A 22,906-nucleotide genomic window follows, 5' to 3' on the forward strand; every position below is an offset into this window, starting at 1 on the left:
TAATTCCATACATTGTAAGGGCAATCCGACAACCCACACAGCTCTAGTTTATGCTGGTAACGACCTAGAGCACACCCCTCAAGTCCAGAGATGTAATCCGAAGACATGCAGCGATTTCTTCGGTCGTTAATTCAGAAAAAAAACCTAGTGCGCTCTGCATGGCTACGTTAGCTAGCTGTTTATATTTGCACTTCCAGGATATTTGCACCTCCAGGAACATGGCGTATTTATATATATATGGCGCGTGTTGCATTGTGGGTAACTCGTGACGTCACTGTATGTGAAAGAAATTCTTTCACACACATTTGTTTTATTGTAAACATGCTGTATGGAGTAGTTTGTAATCACTGATTTAAAACACGTCTTAATGAAACTTATAGTATAATACTTATAATGTGTCATGTGTTGGTATTTTATTTTAATTTAGTTCGTTGTTTATTTTTTCAAAAAATATAAAGCTGGACTCAGTTGAAAGACATTTTCATGCATTATAAGAATGGTTTTACTTTGAAAGTCAGAACCGGAAGTGCAGTATTCAGTTGAGTGATTTAACGGTTTGTGAACAGAGGCGAGGCCCGTCTTCGCCATTCTGCTCTCTGAGAGGAAACCAATACTACATCCCAGACTTCAAACATCTGTACATCTGCAGGCGGAAAACCCCAGCCTGGACCGGGAGAGAGCGGAGTCATGCTCGGCATCACTGAAATGACGAACGGGTAAGTGAGAAGTTTTACAAGTGTTTCCCTAAAAGAGACTTTTGCCCGAAAACTTGGGAAGTTGACAGTTTCTCGATGGATGAAAAAAGACGCAGCCCGGGTTTGTTCCATTCTCTCATGGGTCAGGGAAAACTGTTGGATAAAACATTTTAGAAAAACTGTCTTTTATCCCGGAAAGTTGTTGTTACATTAGCTACACACTAACTCTTTGGAGCTAGCTAATGTAGCTTAGTTACTTATAATGTTGTAAAGCTACAATCTCAGCCTCAGTTAAAGTGCTCGCTAGCGCCCTCTACCGTCTTCATGATGAAAGCTTTTAGTTGGGAAAAACTGTATTTTAAGTGATCAAAATGTTCTATAAATGATATATCCGTGGTGTGTATCAGATCTATACAGAAGTGAAAAGTATCTAACGGTCTCGTGGACCTATTAGCCATTTAAAATGACAGATGTGATATTGAGGTTGGATTGAAGAGCATCTTTTTGTTGAGAAAGTCACCTGTATCCCATTGGGCTGTTTTGATATTTTCATCATGCTATGAAACATATTTCCAAAAATACAGCAATCATGTTCTACAAGTAGGATGCCACAGAAGCAACAGGGATTACATTTCTATATTACTGTGATGATTTAACAAATCACATAGTTATTGTAAAACAATTGTTATCTTGATGATCAGAATGAATTCCCTTCCTTACCTTACATTACTGTAAGTAAATTACTTTTACATTGTCCGTTTGTACTGGTGTTTTTATTTCAGATTGCTAACAAATGCACATGTATTTCAATATTATATCTCGCTATTGTATTACAATTATCAGATGTCTGTGTTAGACTTAAGAAACAAATCTCCTTATTTTTTGAGTTTCTTTTTCAATTTCCATGCTTCTGCCCACTAAAATAAATCCTAGCTTTAGCAGGTTTTCCATTAGCCACACGTCGAGCTTAAAACAAATAATCACAGTGACAGTTTGGGAGAATCTCCAATTGCATATTATATAAGCAAAAGTTGTAATAATGAAATACCTGAACCGCTCTCACACTTTAGACAGGAGTGATACACTCGCAACAATGCAGCCAAAATACAAATGGAAAGGAAGAAGGAGGAAGATCCTCTATTTTCTACAAATCATTCTACTCCCTGCTCAGGAATGTCCACAGAACCTCACTGGACACTAGTTATTGCTTTCTGAACCCCTCCTGACCATCCTTTCCCGGGGGACTGCTTTAAAGAGCCGTATTATTTTCCACCAGTGTGAATGCTACTGTGTGCACCGCTGAGTTAATTATGGCCCGGGATGAATCTGGCTTTTATAAAGCTCTCTGGACACTAAAAGCTGTCAGAGGGCAAGTCTTTGAAAGGCCTGAGGATTGCTGCTGCTGCTGCTGCATTCCCAACGTATTACATTTTCATCTGATTCTACACTGTGTTGATACAACCAGAGCTTAGAAGAATGTCCCGGGCTCCTCCAGTGTGGACTTGTCCTTGTTTGGAAGAGCGGTGCACTTGTGTGATTTAGGATTTGGACTGTGTGTGTGTACGAACTTGATGCATGTGGTGTGTGAAGAAGTGTTTATTGCAACCTACACTGTAGCTCATTTCTACTACACGGAATAACTGACTCTGCTCTGGACGCACATTTAAGGCCTACCACTAACCTCTTTATATTGAAATGGATGCGTGCGTGCGTGCGTGTGTGTAAAGGGAACTTCAAATTGTTATGTCATGCTATTTCTATTCCTACTTCTAAACCTTTCTGCTATACTCCCGGATAAATCACTGGAAACAATGAGTTGCTTGTGTTAAGGAGGGTGTCTGCACAAGTCATCCTTCTAGTTAACAGTGACAAGTTATAAAAACATGTTAGTAGTATACCAGAATCTTTGGGAAAACACAGAATCTTTTTTGTATACTGACACTAGGAACATTCAAAAATGTCATGTTGGACTTTAAGAATCTGCAATTGATTTTTTTAAACCTTTTTTGTGATATTTTATAAATCAAACAGTTAGTCTAAATCAGTAAATCAAAAGATGAATTGGCGGATGAGTCAACATATGTATTTGCAGTCTGACTATATTGCTATTAAAATGTAGTTACTAGTTTTTTTTTTGCTTAATATCCTTATTCTGTAATCTGCAGTGTGTTCCTACTAATACATTGAAGTGTAAACGTGTGGCATTTAGTTTAGGGGTTTTGAACGTTTTCTTTATTCCTATTTACCTATTTTCTTTAGTTTGACAGCCAACACCAACAAAGTTCCTCTAACTCGATTACTTTATTATGTTGTTGTCATGTTAACAGCCCAAAATAGTTGCGAAACAGTCAGTGAAGACAGAGCTTGGTTTCATATTTCAAGGCACACCCATGATTATAATGGATCATCCTCACTCCCAGTGGGTATACTAGGCCAGTGGCAGTCAGTGTGTGTGGTATCGTGGTTTAACCTCTCACCATTGAAGCTGGAGAGATAACATGGCAGGTCTATGAGAACTACCGGATCCTTCTTTCATCTCCCTGAATTTCCCCCCTCCTCACACCCCACCACCACCCTGCAACATGACACACACACAGGGCTACAAGTGTGTATGCTGGCTTTACGTCCACCCATCTCCCACACACACACATACTGGCACACAGACACAAGTAGGGACACACATTCACACCCGCACACACACTTGCACACACACCCCACAGCAAACAGGAAGAGATGTGGTCTTGCAGACTAAGATAACGGCATTAAGAGTGTTTGCAGTGACAGCAAAGCGACTTGAGCAACAACGACAAATATCCTCACTACGGTTGGTCACAAAGCGCTGGTAAGAAGATTTTATGTTAACGTTTAAACTATTTGTAATTGAAGCAGCAAATTAGGCTCCATTGCTTTCTTCAGGCTATGTTTTGGTATTACACTGTTTAAGGAGCTGCATGCTCACCTCGGTCTGTGAACCTTTTGAATATTGCATTGTGTATTTTGACTTTGAGAAGATTCCTAATAACACAAACACAACAGTGATTTGTGCTCGATATGTTGCTCTTTTCTTTCGTATACTTCTATAGGAATATCCGTAACATTTGCACGTTTCTATACTCTTTAACAGACAGACCTTGTCATTGTGATACAAACAACCGTTGTCAGCACTGCATGAAAACAAAGTTGAAATGTAGATATGATCTTACTGGTTGATGCTTGGTCGATCTAATGCTTTACGCATTCCCCTTCTTTAGTATTAATTCATCAATACAGCACACATTTACAACATGAAATAAACAAAAATGTATAGAAGATAAGATTGATATATGTTGAAAACAAACCATTTTGACTAATGCAATGCACTGAGAGACTGAACTGTTGCTGAGAGGTTGAAGACTTTTAAAATGAGAACCACTATAATACATTATAAATGAATGTGCCAAAGCATTTGTAATTTGTTTGCAAGATTGAGAATTGCTTTTACGATCTTCACACGTGGCTAGATTATCTGGGTTAAACAAGTCGTTCTGAGAATTTCCATTCAGATCTGAGAATTGTACCAACATGCCTGAAAGCTGATAGATTAGCTGTTGTACCGGTGGTGTCCACACGGTGGCAGTGCACTCATGTGGCAGAGGGGTTGGTTCAGGGGCATCTTCTAGAAAATGTCTGCTCTGTTTTAACAGAGGCCCCGTCTCAGGTCGGTGAAATGAAATCCTTGCTTCCCTCACTTGCGTCGTTTCCCTGTGACTAGTCCCTCCCACCAGGGAAGCATGGAGGGACGCAAGGAAACCACGAGAAGCAGGGAAATGAGTTTTAAGAGCAATGGGACGACCTTTCCTCCGGAGCGTCACGTGAAGCGACGTCCGTTTGTGATGACGCTGCACAGCTGATCGTCTGACAGCAGCTCTGTCCCCGTTGTTTTCACGAACACCCCCGCCTCTGTTAGTACACATTTACTGACACAAATCATCTATTGTAGATCCAAATACATTAAATAAAATAAGAACTCATTTTCAAAAAAGATAAACGCCATTCTTAAAATGTATAAACGAACAATAGTTTGATTAATATTGATTAGAGTGCACAATAGAAATACAAATAATTGAGAGAAGAAAAAGAGATATGTTATCGATCAAAACCCAGTTAGATTAACATTCATTGAAACAAAAGACGGTATAAACTGAGGAGTGAGTCCCGTGAGTTTCATGTGTTTTCTTCACTCCGCTGGAAAACTGCTCTCATGTCAAGAAGCATCAGATCAGTGCATGCACTGCATCGTCCAATCAGTGAGCGATACACAGTAAGAGGGCGGGGCGAGTGTCTGAGGATTTCATCGGAGGATGGATCGGTGGTTCCTCCATGATCGCTCCTCGATCCTCGGTCCTCCGGCAGAAATAAGAGCCATGGGACGGTACTCAAGATGGCGCAGACAAATCAACTTCCGGTGAGACCGAGGAACGAGGAAATGAAAATAGTCGACCTGAGACAGGGCCTGAGTGTGTGATGAGTCAGTGGCCGTTTCTCAATCGCGAGAAAACTGGCTTCCAAGCCAATATTTCAAGGATACTAAGTCATCGAGTGCCGCCAAAGGACTGTTCCAATCTCCAGCATACTTGGAATTCCACCGAGGCCGCGTCCTTGGTTTGGGGGTAATTTCGAGGCTGCACATGAGTAGACTTCGCGTCCTTCAAATCCCCACAATGCTTTGAGCACGGACGAATTTCCCCAAATCTGTGGCGGAAAATGTAAGGCGGGGCCTCTCATATGACGCACACCTGCACACTTGCTAGCCTGTTCCACTCTTCGTTTTCCGAATGCCAGGAAGGATTCTTGCCTAGCTTCTGAAGGAAGTGACTCGGAAGACATGTGCTACCAAGCAAGCATCCTCGCGATTGAGAAACACCCAGTGTGAGAGTTTGCAACAAAATAAATGATTACTAAGAAAACGCCATCCAGGGGCACTGTTAGCTTTGAGGTCTCAGAGGGTTCATACTGTAGTGCCACACTGCGACCATTACTTTAATTAATTATAGCTTTACAAATGCTTTATTAATACCCACAGCTACATTTAATTAGCTCCGACACACACACATATGCCTGAGATACCTTTGTGCACAAACTGCACTTATACACGTTAATGGGGAGGTGTCCTATAAAGGGGGTTATCATCATTAGGCAGCCTAAAACACTTACATAAACACTGTGTGTGTTCCAGTGCACATAGCATACTGCGTGTCACTTTTACTAACCATAAGACATACCAGCGTAGAATTATGTGGTTATGAAAATTACCTTTTTCTAATTGTAATTGTAAGGGAAATCCACATTCCAACTGTAGTGAACAGTTAGTGAGGTGATCTCAGATAGAGCCTAAAGCAATGATTCATCATGAATGTTCTTGCATACTCAGACATGTCGGTCCCGCTACGGTGAGGCTGATTCTGAATCGCAACGATCACATTCTACGCTGCCACTTTCTGTGTTTTCATGTGGAATGCTGAACAGGTCAAGGCAAGCGCATGGAGGTGAACTGTTCATAGGGCATGTACCTGTCTGTATGATAGGGAGAGACATGTATCAGCCTTTAGTACCCCCACAGCCATTTAACACCATCACACTTTCACTCCTTTGCCATCTATAATGACAGGTACTGACTAAATGATGACGTGCATTTCAGATTGACTTGTCTCATCACACTGCACGTTTTCTCCACAGAGCTGCAGTGAGGGCTCTGTTTGCATCGGTTTCTCTGTAGCTGCTTGTTGATTCTGCTAGTTTGGTTCTTCTGACCAATCCCGTCGCTGCTTTTGATGACATCACAGCTTCTCGCTTGTAATTAACATGCCTCAGAGGCAGCGTTCAGCTCCATCTGAAAATATGCATCTGCAGTGTTTTGTGTCTGTTTGGGAGGATCTCTTGTTCCCACATAACATTTTGATGAATTATTCATAGATTGACATTTTCCCCTTTTTTCAATCGTTTGTTGTTTCTGTGGGGATGAAGGAGCTCGAGTCAAATTGAAGAGCGGTGTATGATTGAAAATATGACTCCATAATAAGGGCATTGTTCAGCAGAGTGCAGCTCGACCCATATGTTCCCAGCCTTCTAAACAAGCTGCTGCTCTGACTGCAATGCTGACTCCTATTCGTAAATATAAATAATGCTACTTTTGATTATATTATATTATTAGGTATTAAGTAAACCAAATAGGCACACAATATTAAATAGATGAAATTAGACTCTAGACAAACATTTTTTATTTCCTGTGAATTTAACTGCCTAAAATGTACTATTATCTTTTCTGTTATGATTGAACATAAAGATTTGTATTTATCTATAGGAAATGACCAAGCATTAGGCATCCCTAAAAACATGTAATAATTATAAGGAAAACACTGGTGTAATTGGTGTTAAGTATTGGTTTAAGCCTCACACTTCCAGTTTAGCAAGGGCTCAATAAGATACGATAGGATGGAACTGTATTTATCCCCGTGGGGAAATTCAGGCGTTTAATATCAGCAACGGGGTCAGAGTGAAAAACAGGAAAAGGAAACAGGAAAATAGAATACAAATAAAGATAATAATACAAACATTAAAAATAAAGTGATATAGTAACTGTTGAAACAAGATATCACAGTCAAATGTTGATCATTTGAATGGACATATATACATATTTGGATTGTTAAATAATTCTTTTTTGTTATAGTATATCTCTATTTCACATAACTAGCAATTACAGCTTTCCATTAGTGTGGGAAATGGCCTTTATTCTGCTTGCATTGTCTCTTGTGAGCCAGGGAGAGTGGGAGGTCAATGGAGTCGTGGGGGTAAAGGCCAGAGAGGGCAACGCTTTTCTCCGTATATGACTCTTTCTCCTTTTCTCCGAGGCATTCCCCCTCTACCTGCTGCAGGAGGAGGAGCTACACTTATCTGATAGGTGTGCAGGCTGTGAAACCACGCCTCTGAATATGTCCTTCACCAAGGGTGTGTGAGCCCTGGAGGTGTGTTTGAGAGAGGGAACGAGCACAGCACAAGACTTTATCTTTCTATTTGACACACACACTTTCTCTGGAGTATTACAGTGCTTTCAGTACACGAGGAGTAGGAAGGAAGGAAGGGAGGCGAAGGGGAGATGAACTCTTTGAGGCTTAAAGAGTTGTCAAACTCAGACTTGTACAGACGGAGACAGGAGAGACCAGACAGCTATGGAAGTCTGGCAGGGGAGAGCCTCAGGTGAGTCTGGGAAGCTTTTCATCTTCTGTCAAATGATTGATAAGAACCTGTTTGACAAATGTTCATTCAACGGCACCATTTATTGTATCGCCCCTCCACCTGCTTGTGAGTCCTTCCTAACTTTTACTCCACAGTGTACTCCTCATACCTAAAGGTGTTCTGTGGTGACTAGTATCGCAACAAATCAGCTCTGATAAGTCGTTTTTAAATGGCTCCATATCTATGTTAAAAAATGAACAACAAACATACGGGGCTTGTAAAAGTTGCCATTTTGTATGTGTGTCACAGTGACCAGCATCCCCATTGGCTCTCTAGGAATCAGTGGATATTTTGTTTTGGATTCTTTTTCAAAATACTGTGAACAAATGCTTCTGATGCGCTTTCAAATCTGTCACTTTCTCCACAGCTCATTGCAATGTTACTTTGCTGTGTCACACTTGTTGACCAGTAGTTTGTGGCGGTGTCGGGTCAGCTGACACATCTCTCTGCTTATTTTTGCTAGCATATCTTTTGACTTTAATAGAATTTTCCATTTAAGTCTTGTGAAGTATTTTTGGTGAGCCATATCTTGTTCTAAGAATGTTGACTTTAAACATTTGGGTTGGTTGTGTTATTTTAGCTGGAGCTGATCGACACCGTCTTGCACCATGTGATGAGGGTTTGGTTGTGTTGCTACCGAAACATGTTCCTTACCAAAGGACTTCTGAAGAAAACTCCTGCTCTGTGTGTCGTGTATTGACAAAGATAGATATGGAGAGATGTGAAGTATTTGATCAGTAAATACTGCAGCTGATGGCTGAATTCCTCGAAGTTGTGTGACCAGAAGCGATGAACAATGTACATGTCTTTTGCAACGCTCCTTTCACAACACAAGAACATCAGTTTTGGATGGCCTTTTTAATGTCTTTCACAATTACCTCTCCGGCTCTCTCATTGTCAGTCTGTGTGTGTGTGTTCTTGTAATCCTGAAGTGATTAAAGGAATGTGAGGAATGTGGACAGAAAGAAGGCGCTCTCTCTAGATGTGTCTTCGGTCAAATACTCAAGAGCTTCATGTCTTGCTTTGTAACCTGATTCCTTCTGACATGCAAAAGATAGATAGATAGATTGGTTCTGAATTTCTCTTATGCAAAGTTGATCCTAATTTTCCCTTTGAATCATTTATTGAGGCATCACTTTTTGAGAGGAAATACTATCTAAGGCGGTATATGGTCACTGAGTTTAGCAAGGAAAGCCTCAGCCTCAGAAATGTCGGAAACTCCTCTGAGTTTTCTGGAATTTCTGCTCGTTTGCTTCAAACCAAGCATTCTGTTTATTTCTAAAGGAGGTTACATCAATAAATGACAGGACTACGATCAACCACAATTGTAGCAGAAACAATGAGAGGGGAAAACAAGAGAGTCGGAATCAAAGAAACCGGTCAGTGACAGTGAGGAAGAAAATATACTTTTATAACTTTTGACCAAAAAAAACTAAGAATCCCATTCTGTGTGGATTTGAACAAATATGTAGTTATGATAATGACAGCCAAAACCATATTGGCACACAACCAAGTCCACAAAGCATCTTATTTCCATACAAGCACCGTTGTCAATAAATGGCAAGACTGTATCGAAATGTGAAAGCAGAGTAATCATGTCCAACATGTCTTTCAAATGGGCCAAAATAACTTAGTTAATGAGCAACATTGTATCTTAAATCAGACTGTAATTGAGCAAGATAGCTCCTTTAATACTAATTGCTTCTGAGACATTAATAATAATAATACATTTCATTTCTAAGCATTTTTTCAGATGCTCAAAGACACTTTATAGTGGTATTAAAAAGGAAATCAAATCAAATGGAATTAAAATATTAAAGCAACACAACATTATTCACACATTAAAAGCCGGGCTGAAGAGGTGTTTTGGTCAGTGTTTCCAAAGTGGGGAGGTCAGTACAGTCTCTGATGTTTTGTGGGAGTGAGTTCCAGAGTTACATTAGTGCTGAAAGATAGCTTTGATAGCTCTGTGTGTTCCTGGCTGTCCTGCACAGTGAAGTGTTTTCTGACCCTTGTGCGGGTCGCATGGGCGTGGGGAATAAAGGAAATGTTAGTCATGAATTCTGTTTGCACACTTAGTAAATGTATGTGTGTCACTGAGTCTTACGTGTGTGGGTGCATGTTTGTATGTGTGTACTCTAGTGTGTGTACTTTCATGCCTTACCAAAGGAAAAATGATTTTGCCCAAGCAGCCCTCATATGAGTGTCGCCATGGTTTCTGTTGACACAGTGTGTGAGCAGGGTGTGTTCGATTTGTTCCTTTGGCCTGAATCCGGTCGTCTCGCTCCGGATGAGAGTCACGGTTGTTGCATGGGTCTGGAAACAGATGTATTAAGCCAACCTCATTTCAAACAGACATGTTCTGTATTGCACATTTATTTTATCCGCAGGATTTTGTGTTTTTCCCACAACAATACACGCAACATTTTGGATTGACTCAGTTATTTGAAATGTCACTGAGTTATGGGCTGATATGACCCAACCTCTTACGATACATTTTTGTTTTTTGTGGCCTACTTATAAAGAAATGTGGTATCATGTATATGTTATATCTTTATCTGTCCTAAAAGGGTTCAATCAATATGAAGAAATACATCATTTTTGGCTCAAGAAACCATGAGGGATTAAATGACAAGTGTATCTGACTAATCCAAATTGACCACCAACTAAAGACAAATACGTCCAGGATCAACTAGTGAATGGAGTTAAACCCTCGGCACATATGCTCTGTTATTGTGCCAAGCAGTGATATTTTCCATAAGCCTTGCATTGGAAACAAACCCTTGTCTTATCATCCCTGGGGGTCCATGATGTGTACCATCATTAAGAACACTGCATTAAATATAATTCTTTTAGTTTTTAGTTACTTGGTTTCATTTAATCGTTTATTTGAACAGGGACAGTGCACATTAATGAACACTTTAGACAAATAAAGTGTAAATATGCCGGATTTGAGCTTTGAGCTAATTTCCATCCGTAGTCCCTGACATACAACATATAAGAACATGACATTTGTAAACATAGCAAAAAATACATGATATGCAAAAAGAGCAAGAGCAGCACACACAAGCATTTACCACATGGCAGTACAATATGGCAGCAACGACATATTAAGTGCAAGAGAGGATACAAGAGCTACATAAAGTGCAAGAGGAGATACCCCTGTGTTAAAGTGCATTTAGCGGTGATTGCACGTCTGTTTGTTTCTCAACCATTCTTTGAGTTGACCTTTGAACCTATTGAGGGTGGGACAATCCTGTATCTCAGTTGGGAGGCTATTCCACAATGAGCTGCCTTTAATGGAGAGGACATTTTGTCCAAAAGGGTCCGTCTGCGGTGGACCTCACAGTCTCCTCTGGTTTCTCACCTAGTGCAGCGTCCAGTGTGTTTGTGTGGATGAATTCCCCTAAGGGAGGGGGGGGGGGCCAGTCCATGTAAACATATATAAATAAAGCACATACTTTTAAAAGACTTAAAATGGTCAAAACTCAAGAAATTGTGTTTTTCAAGGATGGGACAGTGGTGGTATGAATGTGGCTTTCTGTCAAACACCTTGATAGCTCTCTTGTAGCTGTTCTATAGGTTTCAGGTTTGTGGCACAAGCAAACGACCAGTTTGTCAAACAGTATTCAATGTGGGATAGAATCATACAGTGGAGGTATGACTTTGCAGCATTGACAGTTAAGAAGGGTCTAACTTGTTTAAAATGTTGCAAGGTTTGGCTTACCTGCGTGTGTGTGTTGTCTGTCAGCAGTGTTACAGGAAAACAACTGGCCTGATTTGTATTAAACTTGGTGGAGGCGTGTAGCATGGGCCAAGGAAGAACCCATTTTGGAGCAGATTCACGGGATGGATACACAAATTGTTTCACTTTAGCTAATGTGGTGTCGTAATAAAGGGAACAAGTGGTTCCTTACTGGGAGGTTTGGGTGAACACCCCACCAGGGACTTGAACTCGGGAACAGCTATCAGCATGTTGTTTAAACACTGATTCCCAAATGGTGAATGCACCATTGTCCTTGGCATTGACGTTTATTTAAAGTTTTAGTTTTTAAGACTCCAACATTCTATGTCTTTCTGTTTAGCCTACTTATTCCCATTTATTATATTAGTTTTTCAAGAATACTTTTGTTTGGTTTTGTTATTGGGCCAAATATGTCTGACTTTAGGAGCCAAGCACACATATAGTGATGTAAATAACTGCATTTGATTAAATGCACAAATCCCCCCTTACATTTTCTATGTCATTTTCCAAGTGACCTCCTCAGTGACCTTTTATGACCCCATAAGGAAGTCTCAAAATCCTATCCTGCAGGGGGGGGGGCGGGCGCACACCAGAGACACCTTGTCTGCTGCTGACAGTTGCTGTAGCCATTTTTAAGATCAGATTGACACTCATATCATTACTCTTAGCTTGCGGAAAATTGTTGTCTAATCACTTGTTAATAGCTGTTGTTTAAAGTATTAAAAACAGTGTGGAGCTCTATTTGTTCTTAAATGTATGTATTTAAAACCTAATAATGTTTAACTGAAGTTCATTAGAACAGTTTAAATGTGAATATTTGGTATTATGGACACCAGTGGGCTGAGTTCCCAAGCTCTGGTTTTTGGGTGGAACCATGGCAAGGTCTGTAATCTGTTGGAAAGATTACATGTGTTTCCTGTTGAGCCCCCACCCTCTGTCCATTGTACCCCAGTCACTCAACAGTGGTTCCAAGTGGAGGAGATCCTCAACCGAGCCCAGGCTGAGAGCACAAGACTTCTCTGCAGTCATTGTTCTGTTTTGGAAAAGGCTCCTGAAGCTGAAGATGTTGCCTGGTGACATGGCACATTATCACTTTTATCACATTATAACATGTTCTTGATCGAGACTAAATACTTAAAATAGTGTTAAAAAGGGAGGTGTTTTTCTAGTGGCACGACCCTTTCACACTATTGACACACACAGGGATCACCAACTACATTTGTCCAAGGGCCAAAATGTATCCAATAGACACTATGGCGGGCCAGCGATTTTTATATAGCCCAACATTTTGAAGTTGTTGACCGGGACACACACACACACCCCGCATAAAGCTTAGCAGACTTCTAGGCAGGGTTACTTTGTAAATGTAATCAGTTACTGAATACAGAATACATGCTCTGAAAGTAATCAGAATACAGTTACAGTTACGTGTCTTAAAAAACGTATTCAGATTACTTTTAGAATACTGTCTTTTTCCATAACAGATGGGTATGTTTTGGTGAACAGGAGACACTTATTTTACTGTTTTCATGGCTTATCAAGAACTCAAACACAACATTGGTGTCATTCTGGACAGCTCTCTCATCTGCACCCCACATAAAAAACATCACCCGGACTGCATTCTTTGTACTGCCTTAAACCTTTCCTTGGAATATGTTATGAATTGTAAGGTGTCCTTGGGTGCTTTGAAAGGCGCCCCTAAATAGAATGAATTATCATTATTATGTATTATCTGAAACGATGTAATAACTTTTAAAACTTTTTTCCAGTCACTTGCCCCATGCCTTCAGCAGCAGCAGGCCATTCACTTTGATTTGATCCCGTTATAAATGTCATCATTTCGACAATAAAGAAATGCTACATAAACGTTATCTTGCACTTTTTATCTAACCATCTCCGTTTCTAACTTTCAATATATTTTAAAAGAGATCCCTCTCTCATCTGCGTGCGGGGGCGGGGCCTCACAGACACGCTGCATCTCTCTCTCGCTCACAGACATGCTGCAGCGCTGTGCAGTGTGCACACCAGTGGCAGCGCTAGGGGGTGGCTACTTGGGCTCAAGCCCCGGATGTTTTCTGAAAAGCCCCGGATGTTTCACTTAAAAAAAAAAATTCAAAAGATTTTTTTTTTTTTGAAAATGTCTCGGGATTAATGTGCAGTACCGGAGTCCACCAGAGAGGCAGCCGCTGCGGGACATTAGCCTGCGTACTGCGTAGCCTTCCCTGCCCTGAAGAAGAAGTGATCCTTCCTAGTGCCCGAAGAGTTTTAAGCTAATAGCCTATAAAGTTATGGATATTAGAAAGTTATTTTCATCGAAGCAGGCGCCACAAGCTGCAGCAGCAGCAGTATCAGCAGATGACAACAATGTCATCACCAGCAGTGTCCCGCAGCTCCTGCCTCTCTGTTGGACTCTGTCGCAGCGGGGCTACTGCTGTGGTGCGGAGCGCACAAAACACAACTGTTCACAACGAAGGATCACTTCTTCTTCAAGGCAGGGAAGGTTTCGCAGTACGCAGTCTACTGTCCCGCAGCTGCTGCCTCTCTGTTGGACTCCGGTACTGCACAAAGTGGTTACTGCTCCGCCAACGCCACAGTCACCCCCGTCGTGCGGGCCGGATGAGAATGTCTGGCGGGCCGGATGTGGCCCGCGGGCCGCCAGTTGGTGGTCACTGCACTATACTAATTATTACACAACAATACACCACTGTTTGTGTTTAGAGTCGCCTAGAAAGAATACACACACTTAGAAAATATGGGACCAATCGCCCCCAAATGAAAAACAATAATACAAAATAAAAATGTGAATGGATGCTTTGGATGTTATATCTAGTTTTATAGCTCTTTTAGAGAACATAGAGTTGGCCCCTACTACTGTATGTATACAAACTCTCACACACACATGCACAGAAAACAGCAGCTGCAAGCACCTATTTTGGAGTTGAGGCTCCACTAGGTGTCTATTTGTAGAATTATGGAGTAATGCAGAAGACTGTAAAATAATAGAGGCACCCGGGGGTTGGACACACACTGACACAAACACACAGGCACATTGTTTTGACTTTTTAAAGACCGATGTGTTCATTGCACATCCCGTAGCTTTGCAGGATTAAACCAGCAGCTGCTTTCCATTGGAGCATGTCAAACATGTATGTCTCTCTGCAGTGTATTTCCAGATCTGGCTTTGTGTTGTTTTGATGGTTTCGGGAAGTGGTCAATAATTTGAGATGCCAGCAGAGTTTAACCACATAAAGAGCTACCATTTACCCAGAGGAGACCCAGATCTGTGGGTTTAAGGGAATGTCTTTTGACCAACATGGGATTTCAGAGGACGATTAACATATTTTATAATTGTAGATCTATACCGCTTTACATAGTTGTTCCAAACGGATATTCAAGTTGCTCCATTTGGAGAAGACACATACCATATTTACATTATGCTTTACATTAAGCAGCCAATAAACAAACACAACATGGTTTACAAGTAGGTGGGTTACAATACATTTGGAACGAACACAACCAACAAAGGAAACTCAAATCAGTTCAGGTACCAAACATTGCAGCATTGATTAGTCACTGTATAAACATGTAATTAAACAAATGTCATTGCATTATACCTAATCATCTCTGATAAGACAATATCTCCAGTGTGTTTTGCAATGACTCAAGTAAAAAGAAATATTGTAACTGTTCTGCTTCTATCTTAATGATTGACTTTATCTTCTCTGCCTTTTGTGTGACATTCCCAATCTGCGCAATACTTGGAGTTGGAGCCACGTTGTTATATTTACCAGAAAGCTGAGAGTTCCTGCTGTTTAACACCAAACACACACACACACACACACACACACACACACACACACACACACACACACAGATATGAGCCATAGACGAGTTCAATTTCAAACCTTTATTTATCCAGGTGTATCCCATTGAGATCATTGATACCAGGGATGCAAAAAATTAAATACAAATAATGTGTGTGTGTGTGTGTGTGTGTGGTGTGTGTGTGTGTGTGTGTGTGTGTGTGTGTGTGTGTGTGTGTGTGTGTGTGTGTGTGTGTGTGGTGTGTGTGTGTGTGTGTGTGTGTGTGTGTGGTGTGTGTGTGTGTGTGTGTGTGTGTGTGTGTGTGTGTGTGTGTGTGTGTGTGTGGTGTGTGTGTGTGTGTGTGTGTGTGGTGTGATGTGTGTGTGTGTGTGTGTGTGTGGTGTGTGTGTGTGTGTGTGTGTGTGTGTGTGTGTGTGTGTGTGTGTGTGTGTGTGTGTGTGTGGGTGTGTGTGTGTGTGTGGTGTGTGTGTGTGTGTGTGTGTGTGTGTGTGTGTGTGTGTGTGTGTGTGTGTGTGTGTGTGTGTGTGTGTGTGTGTGTGTGTGTGTGTGTGTGTGTGTGTGTGTGTGGTGACCTCGTCCATGACAGGCGTCAGGGTGGGCTCTTCAGTTTCAGGAGCCTGCCCCAGAATAGACAGTGAGGGGAAACTGAGTGTGTGAGTATGTGAGAGAAAAGAGTTGATGTGGGAATGAGAGAAAGAGGGTGTGTGTGTGAGGGAGAGAGAGAGAGAGAAAGAGGGAGAGTCCTCCCAGCGCAGTCTGATTAGTGTTTGGGTCTCCTTCTTGCTATGTGGATTACAGCTCCCAACGCTTACTGGACTGCTATCTCCATTACTGGAAACTTTGACTAACCAACCAGAGAGGATCTTCTATCGCCCGCAGTGACTGTGATACAGGTGTTAGGCATTTTCTGCAGTGAATTTGGACTGTTGTAGACGAGTATGGAGATAAACGGTCGTGTCCTGCCTCCGTCGATACCTGAGGATGGAGAAGCCCCAGACTCAGTTGCTCACAGGGAGATAAACGGTTTCCACAAGATGCTTCCAGGGGACGACGGTGGAGAGGCGGAGGTCCCGGTGTCAAAGTCCCAGAGACGAAAAAGCGATGTCAAAGTCTATAAGGAGTTTTGTGATTTTTATGCTCGCTTGTAAGTAAACCGTTTACAAGACAGGGATCAAAGCAATGCAGTTTGTTGTCGACCGAAATATAGGTTTTTACCAAATGATAACACTTGCAATTTGGTCCTTAAAACATAACTAGTGACATCCTACTTGTGTGTTGTGAAAACATTTTCCTCAGCGCCCAGTAAAACAGGCAGTGGAGAAGAGTTGGTTTGGCTTTAACGTAGTTGTTTTATTTTTCAAGGACACACCTCCACTCTCGAATGTCATTATGTGTACTAACTGTAGTAGTGAGTATGACAGAGCATAAGCTTGTGGTTTGATGCCCTGGCTTATGATGGCTATGATTGGTCCATTATTCATCTCATATTACCCTGACAGATATTTTTCATTTCGGTGACCGACCTAACAGTCAAAATGATTGCAGGAAAAATGTTATGAGGTAGTGAATGTGTGTGTTAAGGGATTCGGTCTGCTCGTACACTGATTGGTATCACTGTGTGAGATTACTGTAGGGTAACAGAATGTGAAGAATTGTGATATTCTAGTAGCAAGGCTCACCAGCCAGTTTGATATGAAACCTTGGGGGCCATGTTTGTGCAGGAATAGCTGTGAGCGCCACAGGAGGGGAACACAGGATGGGATATTTTTGTGCGTAGCTGTTATGCAAAGTAGAGTATGTCAACTGGCATTCCAATTATGTGTGCATGACGGGCATGACGGCTAAATATACATACTTTATTTTGGACTAATGTAGCCCATCTTAGGCGGTAGGACAACATGCACATGGGTCACCTACAGGTTTGTGAAGGGTCATTTGGAAGCCTGGAGATTTTATTTTGTTTAGACATACACAATCACATTTTGGAATGTTTCAGAGCTAAGGTGGGACGCGGATTAGATTGTACACTAAGAGTCTGGTAGTCAAAATACATTGAAGCCCCTATGTGTCCTATTTGAATTATTTTGTATCATTTGTATTTTTACTGAACAAGTGAGGGTTTGACTACGTTACATTCCAAAATGTCAAGATGACAAAAATGTAACTAGTAACGCATCAAAACACCAATCATATGCATCCTTTTACTAAAAAGGATTTGTCTTTGGCAGGAGTTCAGATCTTAAAACCTAATCCGTGTGTCAATATGATTTCATAAACAAACTGGAGATTTGGGCTTTACATTGAGTTAAAGAAAACACAAATGTACAATGACAATACATGCAGGAAGAATTGAGACAGGAAAGACATCGACTACACTTTAAATATTAGGACAGAGGTCAGCAATATATTGTTGCAAATAAAGATTGATTGTGTATGGACTATATCGCCTCATAGTGTTTGCAGATGTGTACAGATTCCTGAGAACAGAGGAGAAAGTTGCAGAGATGCAAAATAAGGGAACTGAAGACACATGGAGACCAGAGGAGGGAGGGTGGAGGCAACAGGAGGAATTCATCACAGGAGTGATAGTCTGCATCCTTTCCCGTAGCTGACAACCAGCCTCCATTTATAGTCAAAGAGCAGCATGCTAGTGGCTTCCATGGTGGAAGGAGAGTCATATGGAGAGGCCTGCTCACAACCTACTTTCATCTCTGGTAACAATATTGGTCTTTACCAAAACAGATGCTTTTGTTAAATCAATAAACTATTATTTAAAAACAAAATGCATCACACAAACCCTGAACAACTAAAAGTGGGTTCATTTTCACACATGTACAATTTGATCCACCACAAAAATACAAAGTCGTTTTGTGATTATTTTAAACTTGTTTAAAGTTGTGTTTAAGTAAACAACACAAATTCTACTTAAAGTCAATAAAACTACTTAACTGTCAAAAACTATTTTGTTCTGCAGAATAAACTCCCAATTGTACAATCGCTTTTAAAATAGTTGATCGTGAATGCAATCGACAGAAGTAAATAACTAACATAATGCTATCAACAAACTACAATACGGTCACATGACTTCACTTCACCACCGCTAAGCTAAATGCGGCTAATGTTCAGCCTGATGAAATTCATTATTATAGAGTCACTTGTTAGAAAACTACATTTTTTTTAGCTTCAAACATTCACGAGTGGGTTATTTACCGACATGTAATTTATTTTGTAGTATAAAAGACTCCAATTGAGGGATTCCAGAAGTGCTAAAATGCTAACTAGCAATAGGGAAACTGATCATTTGCCAATGAATGAAATATAGAAAAGCAACTTTGACTGCGTATGGGTTTATCTCCCCCTCAGGCAGGGTGCTGCAGGCAGATAGGCAGGTGGAAATGCCTCAGAGATGTGTCACTTCCTCCTAAAAAGCCTTTGGAAAGGGCAGGGCTGTCAGCGTGTGATATCAGGCCAGACAGGGTTTATGGACCAATATGTATTTGATAAGTGTGTGAGGAGTGGACCCAGATGGAAGATGTGCTTATCCCTGCATCTTGTAGCAGTTTTGAAATAAGTCCAACACAATAAGAGTGATGAGCAGTGTGTCTGGGAGTTTTTGAATTCTTGTTAATTCCCAGATTGATCTAACTAAGTTAATATGCACAGATGGCATCACTCCATCACAATCTTACAGAGTGTGTCTGTGTGTGTGGGTGTGTGTGTGTTGCCAAGATACACTTTGGTATTCTGACCTTTATAAACAAAGCAGAGGAGCCAGGATGGTCCCACCATTCTCTTCAACACTTCGACTGTCCACATGTTCACCTTGATTGACTTCATAAGCAGTGTGGTGTGTTTCACTGATGGCGTGACGCCCCCTTCTCTCAAACAATGTCAACATCTATACAAATCAGGTTTCAAAATGTGAACATACCATTCGGATTCATTCAGTTGACAAGATATCAGGTTTTCAGATGAGAAGCATGATTTATAGTTTAAAAGCTTAAGCAAGCACCAGTGAGTTTGTTTTTCCTGTTGTATAAGGCGAGACAATTTAGTATGTCAATAATATAAAGGACTATATACCATATAATCTACTCTTAGCCATAAAGCCAATACATACCTGAAACTTCCCAGTTTCATATTATTTTCTAGTACTGACTTATTCAACATCTGAAAGTGATAAACAAAAACGTTTTAGCAAAGCACTGCGCAGGTCGTTGGGTGTGGCCACATTTGTGCTGCAGGTTCTGGCATCAACTCTTCCAATGGAAAAGATCATTAGCCTGGGGCCTGTCTTATTTATATATTACATAGCCTTGTTTTGAGGAGAGGAGGTCAAACAGTACTGATTGTTTGACTAAAGGGCAGGATTGGCTTCACATGTCACACCAGGGTTGTTTTTGTAACAGTCATTGGACTATGCGAGACTAGTGGTTTTGGCAGTTTCTTCCATGATATTGAACCGTATCAGTGTGTGCACACGCCACTCACTGATACACTGCTGACACAGTGCAGATGTATACACTGTAACTTCAGCTTGACTCTCAAAAGGCAACAAGCAGGTTTCCCACCTACTCCCACACCCTGATAAGCAGAGCCAAAATAAACCTAGAACCAAGAGATACGTCAAAGTTTCCCTACTATCGTCTCCTTTCTGTTTGTGTTAAGAATATCTTCCAGATGTTTATGACAAGAGAAACATGGGATACATGTTACAATAGTTGTGTTAGATTTATCTTGGCTAATGCCATTGATATTCCTAACAATTGACTTACAGAAACAAATTGCCTTCTTTTTAAATCATACTGTATTTTAAACAGAGGAAATATATATTAAAAAAACCTGCATATTGTAAATGTCATTATGTGTTACATGGTATGGGCTCCAGCATTTTTTGTATTTATTTGTATCTATTTATTTAAGAAAGGACGATGCACATTAATTAACATGAGAGCTTCAGTCTATCATGTACATTTGCTAAGTTTAGCCATAGAGGCTCATACCACATATTATATTAACTATTTGTAAATGATTGTTTAAGTGTACACCGATCCTTATTATGCATTTGTTTTCCTTCTCAGCAACATGGCCAACGCTCTGGCCAATGCCATGTGTGAGCGTTGCAAGAGTGGCTTTGCCCCGGCGGAGAAGATAGTGAACAGCAACGGGGAGCTGTACCATGAGCAGTGCTTCGTGTGCGCCCAGTGCTTCCAGCAGTTCCCAGAGGGACTCTTCTACGAGGTAACACTTCGTCCTGACTATTCGTCTTATCACTTTCATCTTCCTATAAAAGACGCAGTATGCAGCAATCAACAGGTTTAAATACACGAAGAGAGATTGTTATGGGTATTCCAAGAAAAAAAAACAGTCAACATTAAAGCATTTGTGGGCAGATCAACATGTTAAGAAGATATTTAGGATTATAAACAGAGTGGCTCTAAACATATAAATGTAACCATGGTAACACGTTTGTCTTTTAAGCTTTATTTACATTTCCACTGGCCGTGTTGTCTGGCTTTCTCTTTCCAGACAGTTAGCTAACTGTTAAGTGCAAGGCTGTTGTTAAAGCACATTCCTTAGACGAATAATCTGAACACTTGATCCTGCCGAAGTAAAGACGGGTGAGCTCAACCTTAATGCAGCATTGAGCTTTTAGAAGCACATTCCAGTAAGCTGTTTGCATAGCAGCCTTGACACCAGGGCCAGATGTCTCTCCGTCAGAACCTGATGCTCCTCTGCTCTGTCAGTTCATCAATGAGAAGGAGGCTCTAATGCAACGATCAAGATGAAAGGCAATGCATTACCTCTCATCCCCTGTAAAGAACTCTACCTGTTCCCATAAATACACATCCTGACGCTGTAATGAGCCGTCTTCTTAATCCTGCTAATGTACAGGAAAGTGACTAAATACTGCTTTTTCACATTTTAAGTGGAAATTCAAGCTGTGTAAACATTCTTAAAATATATCTTTAATACGTCTTATTATATTAAAGGTGGGGTAGGTCATTTTGGAGAAACCAGCTCGAGTGCGCTAGAATTTGAAAATACACAATCTGCCACTTCCTTACAGAGCCCCTCCTCCAACTCACACGAACGCGCACATGACCAATGAGGGCACGAGATAAGTTTGTGCATAGATGGAAGGCTGACAGGCAGGTAGGCCATCCAGTTACTTTAGCCGGGCCGGCTCAGATGATTGGTCGTGCTTTTTACAGCGCTACGGCTTCCACAGATGACATTTTTTAATGGATTTTTTGTCAAAGCACTTAAGATATTCATTGCTATCAGGATGTTAAGAGCATTCCATGGAATATAACAAAAAGTGTATCTCGAGCCGGTTTCTCAAACTTACCTACCCCACCTTTAAGTCATGCTTTTGTCATGTAAATGTGAAGCTACAATGCGCTCATGGCAGTTTATCCAGTACATTATGGCCATGCTTGCAGAGAGTTGTATCACATGCAGACTTGTGTCTTTGGATATATGATTTAGATAATTATGCCCATTTTGCATTTTATGTTGCAAATCCTTACATAAGACTTAACCAATCATAAACATTTAAATCTTTACTGACCTTTTCCCCTTTGCTTTCTGCCTTTACCTAATTCTTTCAGCAGTGGAACCTTTTAACTGCGGGTTAATTTGAATGACCAAATATACGTATACAACCTAAAGGGTCTCCACTTTGATTCACAAACTAATTTAACATGCTCTTTTTACTGTGTGACAACTGAAATGTAGTTCATTAGAAAACTTCATACATTGAGTCATATTTTAAGACATTTCTGATTAAACAGTGTTCTCTGCAAAAATTATAAAATATATTTGTTAACCAAGCAAGGGGTTGAGGAAAATATGTTTTGGGGGATTCTCCTGTTTATTAATGTTTTTGCTATAATATTGTGTTAATTTACATCTGTGCACATTATCGGTGGACATGTAAATGAATTGTAGACATTTTGTTTGAATTCTCTTGACAGTTTGAAGGCAGGAAGTACTGTGAGCATGACTTCCAGATGCTGTTCGCTCCCTGCTGCCACCAGTGTGGTAAGTTCAGGAACTGCATCAACAGAGAATAAATACCATCCATCCTCTCTCTCTACCTGAGCCTCAAACATCACGGTCATATAGAGATGGAGCTTGGATTTGATGCCCTTTAAACCATTATCAATAAACAAGTTCTCCATAATCTTCCTTTCTTCTCCTAGGTGAGTTCATCATTGGCCGTGTGATCAAGGCCATGAACAACAGCTGGCATCCCGACTGCTTCTGCTGTGACATCTGCCAGGCTGTGCTCGCTGATGTGGGATTCGTTAAGAATGCTGGAAGGTCAGTTGCTGTTATTCCACTTGTGATTTTTATAATTATG

At 40.8% G+C, this 22,906-nt stretch overlaps 1 protein-coding gene across 5 annotated transcripts in view; it reads left to right on the top strand.

Moving 5' to 3' along the window:
* Positions 1–560: 560 nt before the first annotated feature.
* LOC117560085 (LIM and senescent cell antigen-like-containing domain protein 1) overlaps positions 561–22,906 on the top strand; it is a 29,102-nt gene continuing 6,756 nt past the window's right edge. The window contains exons 1-4 of one of the 5 annotated variants that reach the window (XM_034236848.1): positions 561–716; positions 20,619–20,778; positions 22,518–22,584; positions 22,746–22,866. In XM_034236848.1, the coding sequence (XP_034092739.1) occupies positions 688–716; positions 20,619–20,778; positions 22,518–22,584; positions 22,746–22,866 (377 nt within the window). In that variant the 5' untranslated portion in view covers positions 561–687. Of the gene's footprint in view, positions 717–3,388; positions 3,538–7,645; positions 7,929–16,195; positions 16,682–20,618; positions 20,779–22,517; positions 22,585–22,745; positions 22,867–22,906 lie in introns of those variants that run through there. The other 4 variants (XM_034236844.1, XM_034236847.1, XM_034236849.1 and 1 more) reach the window with 4 other exon arrangements.

This window comes from Gymnodraco acuticeps, unplaced genomic scaffold, assembly GCF_902827175.1.
Source record: "Gymnodraco acuticeps unplaced genomic scaffold, fGymAcu1.1, whole genome shotgun sequence".
Lineage (NCBI taxonomy): Eukaryota > Metazoa > Chordata > Actinopteri > Perciformes > Bathydraconidae > Gymnodraco > Gymnodraco acuticeps.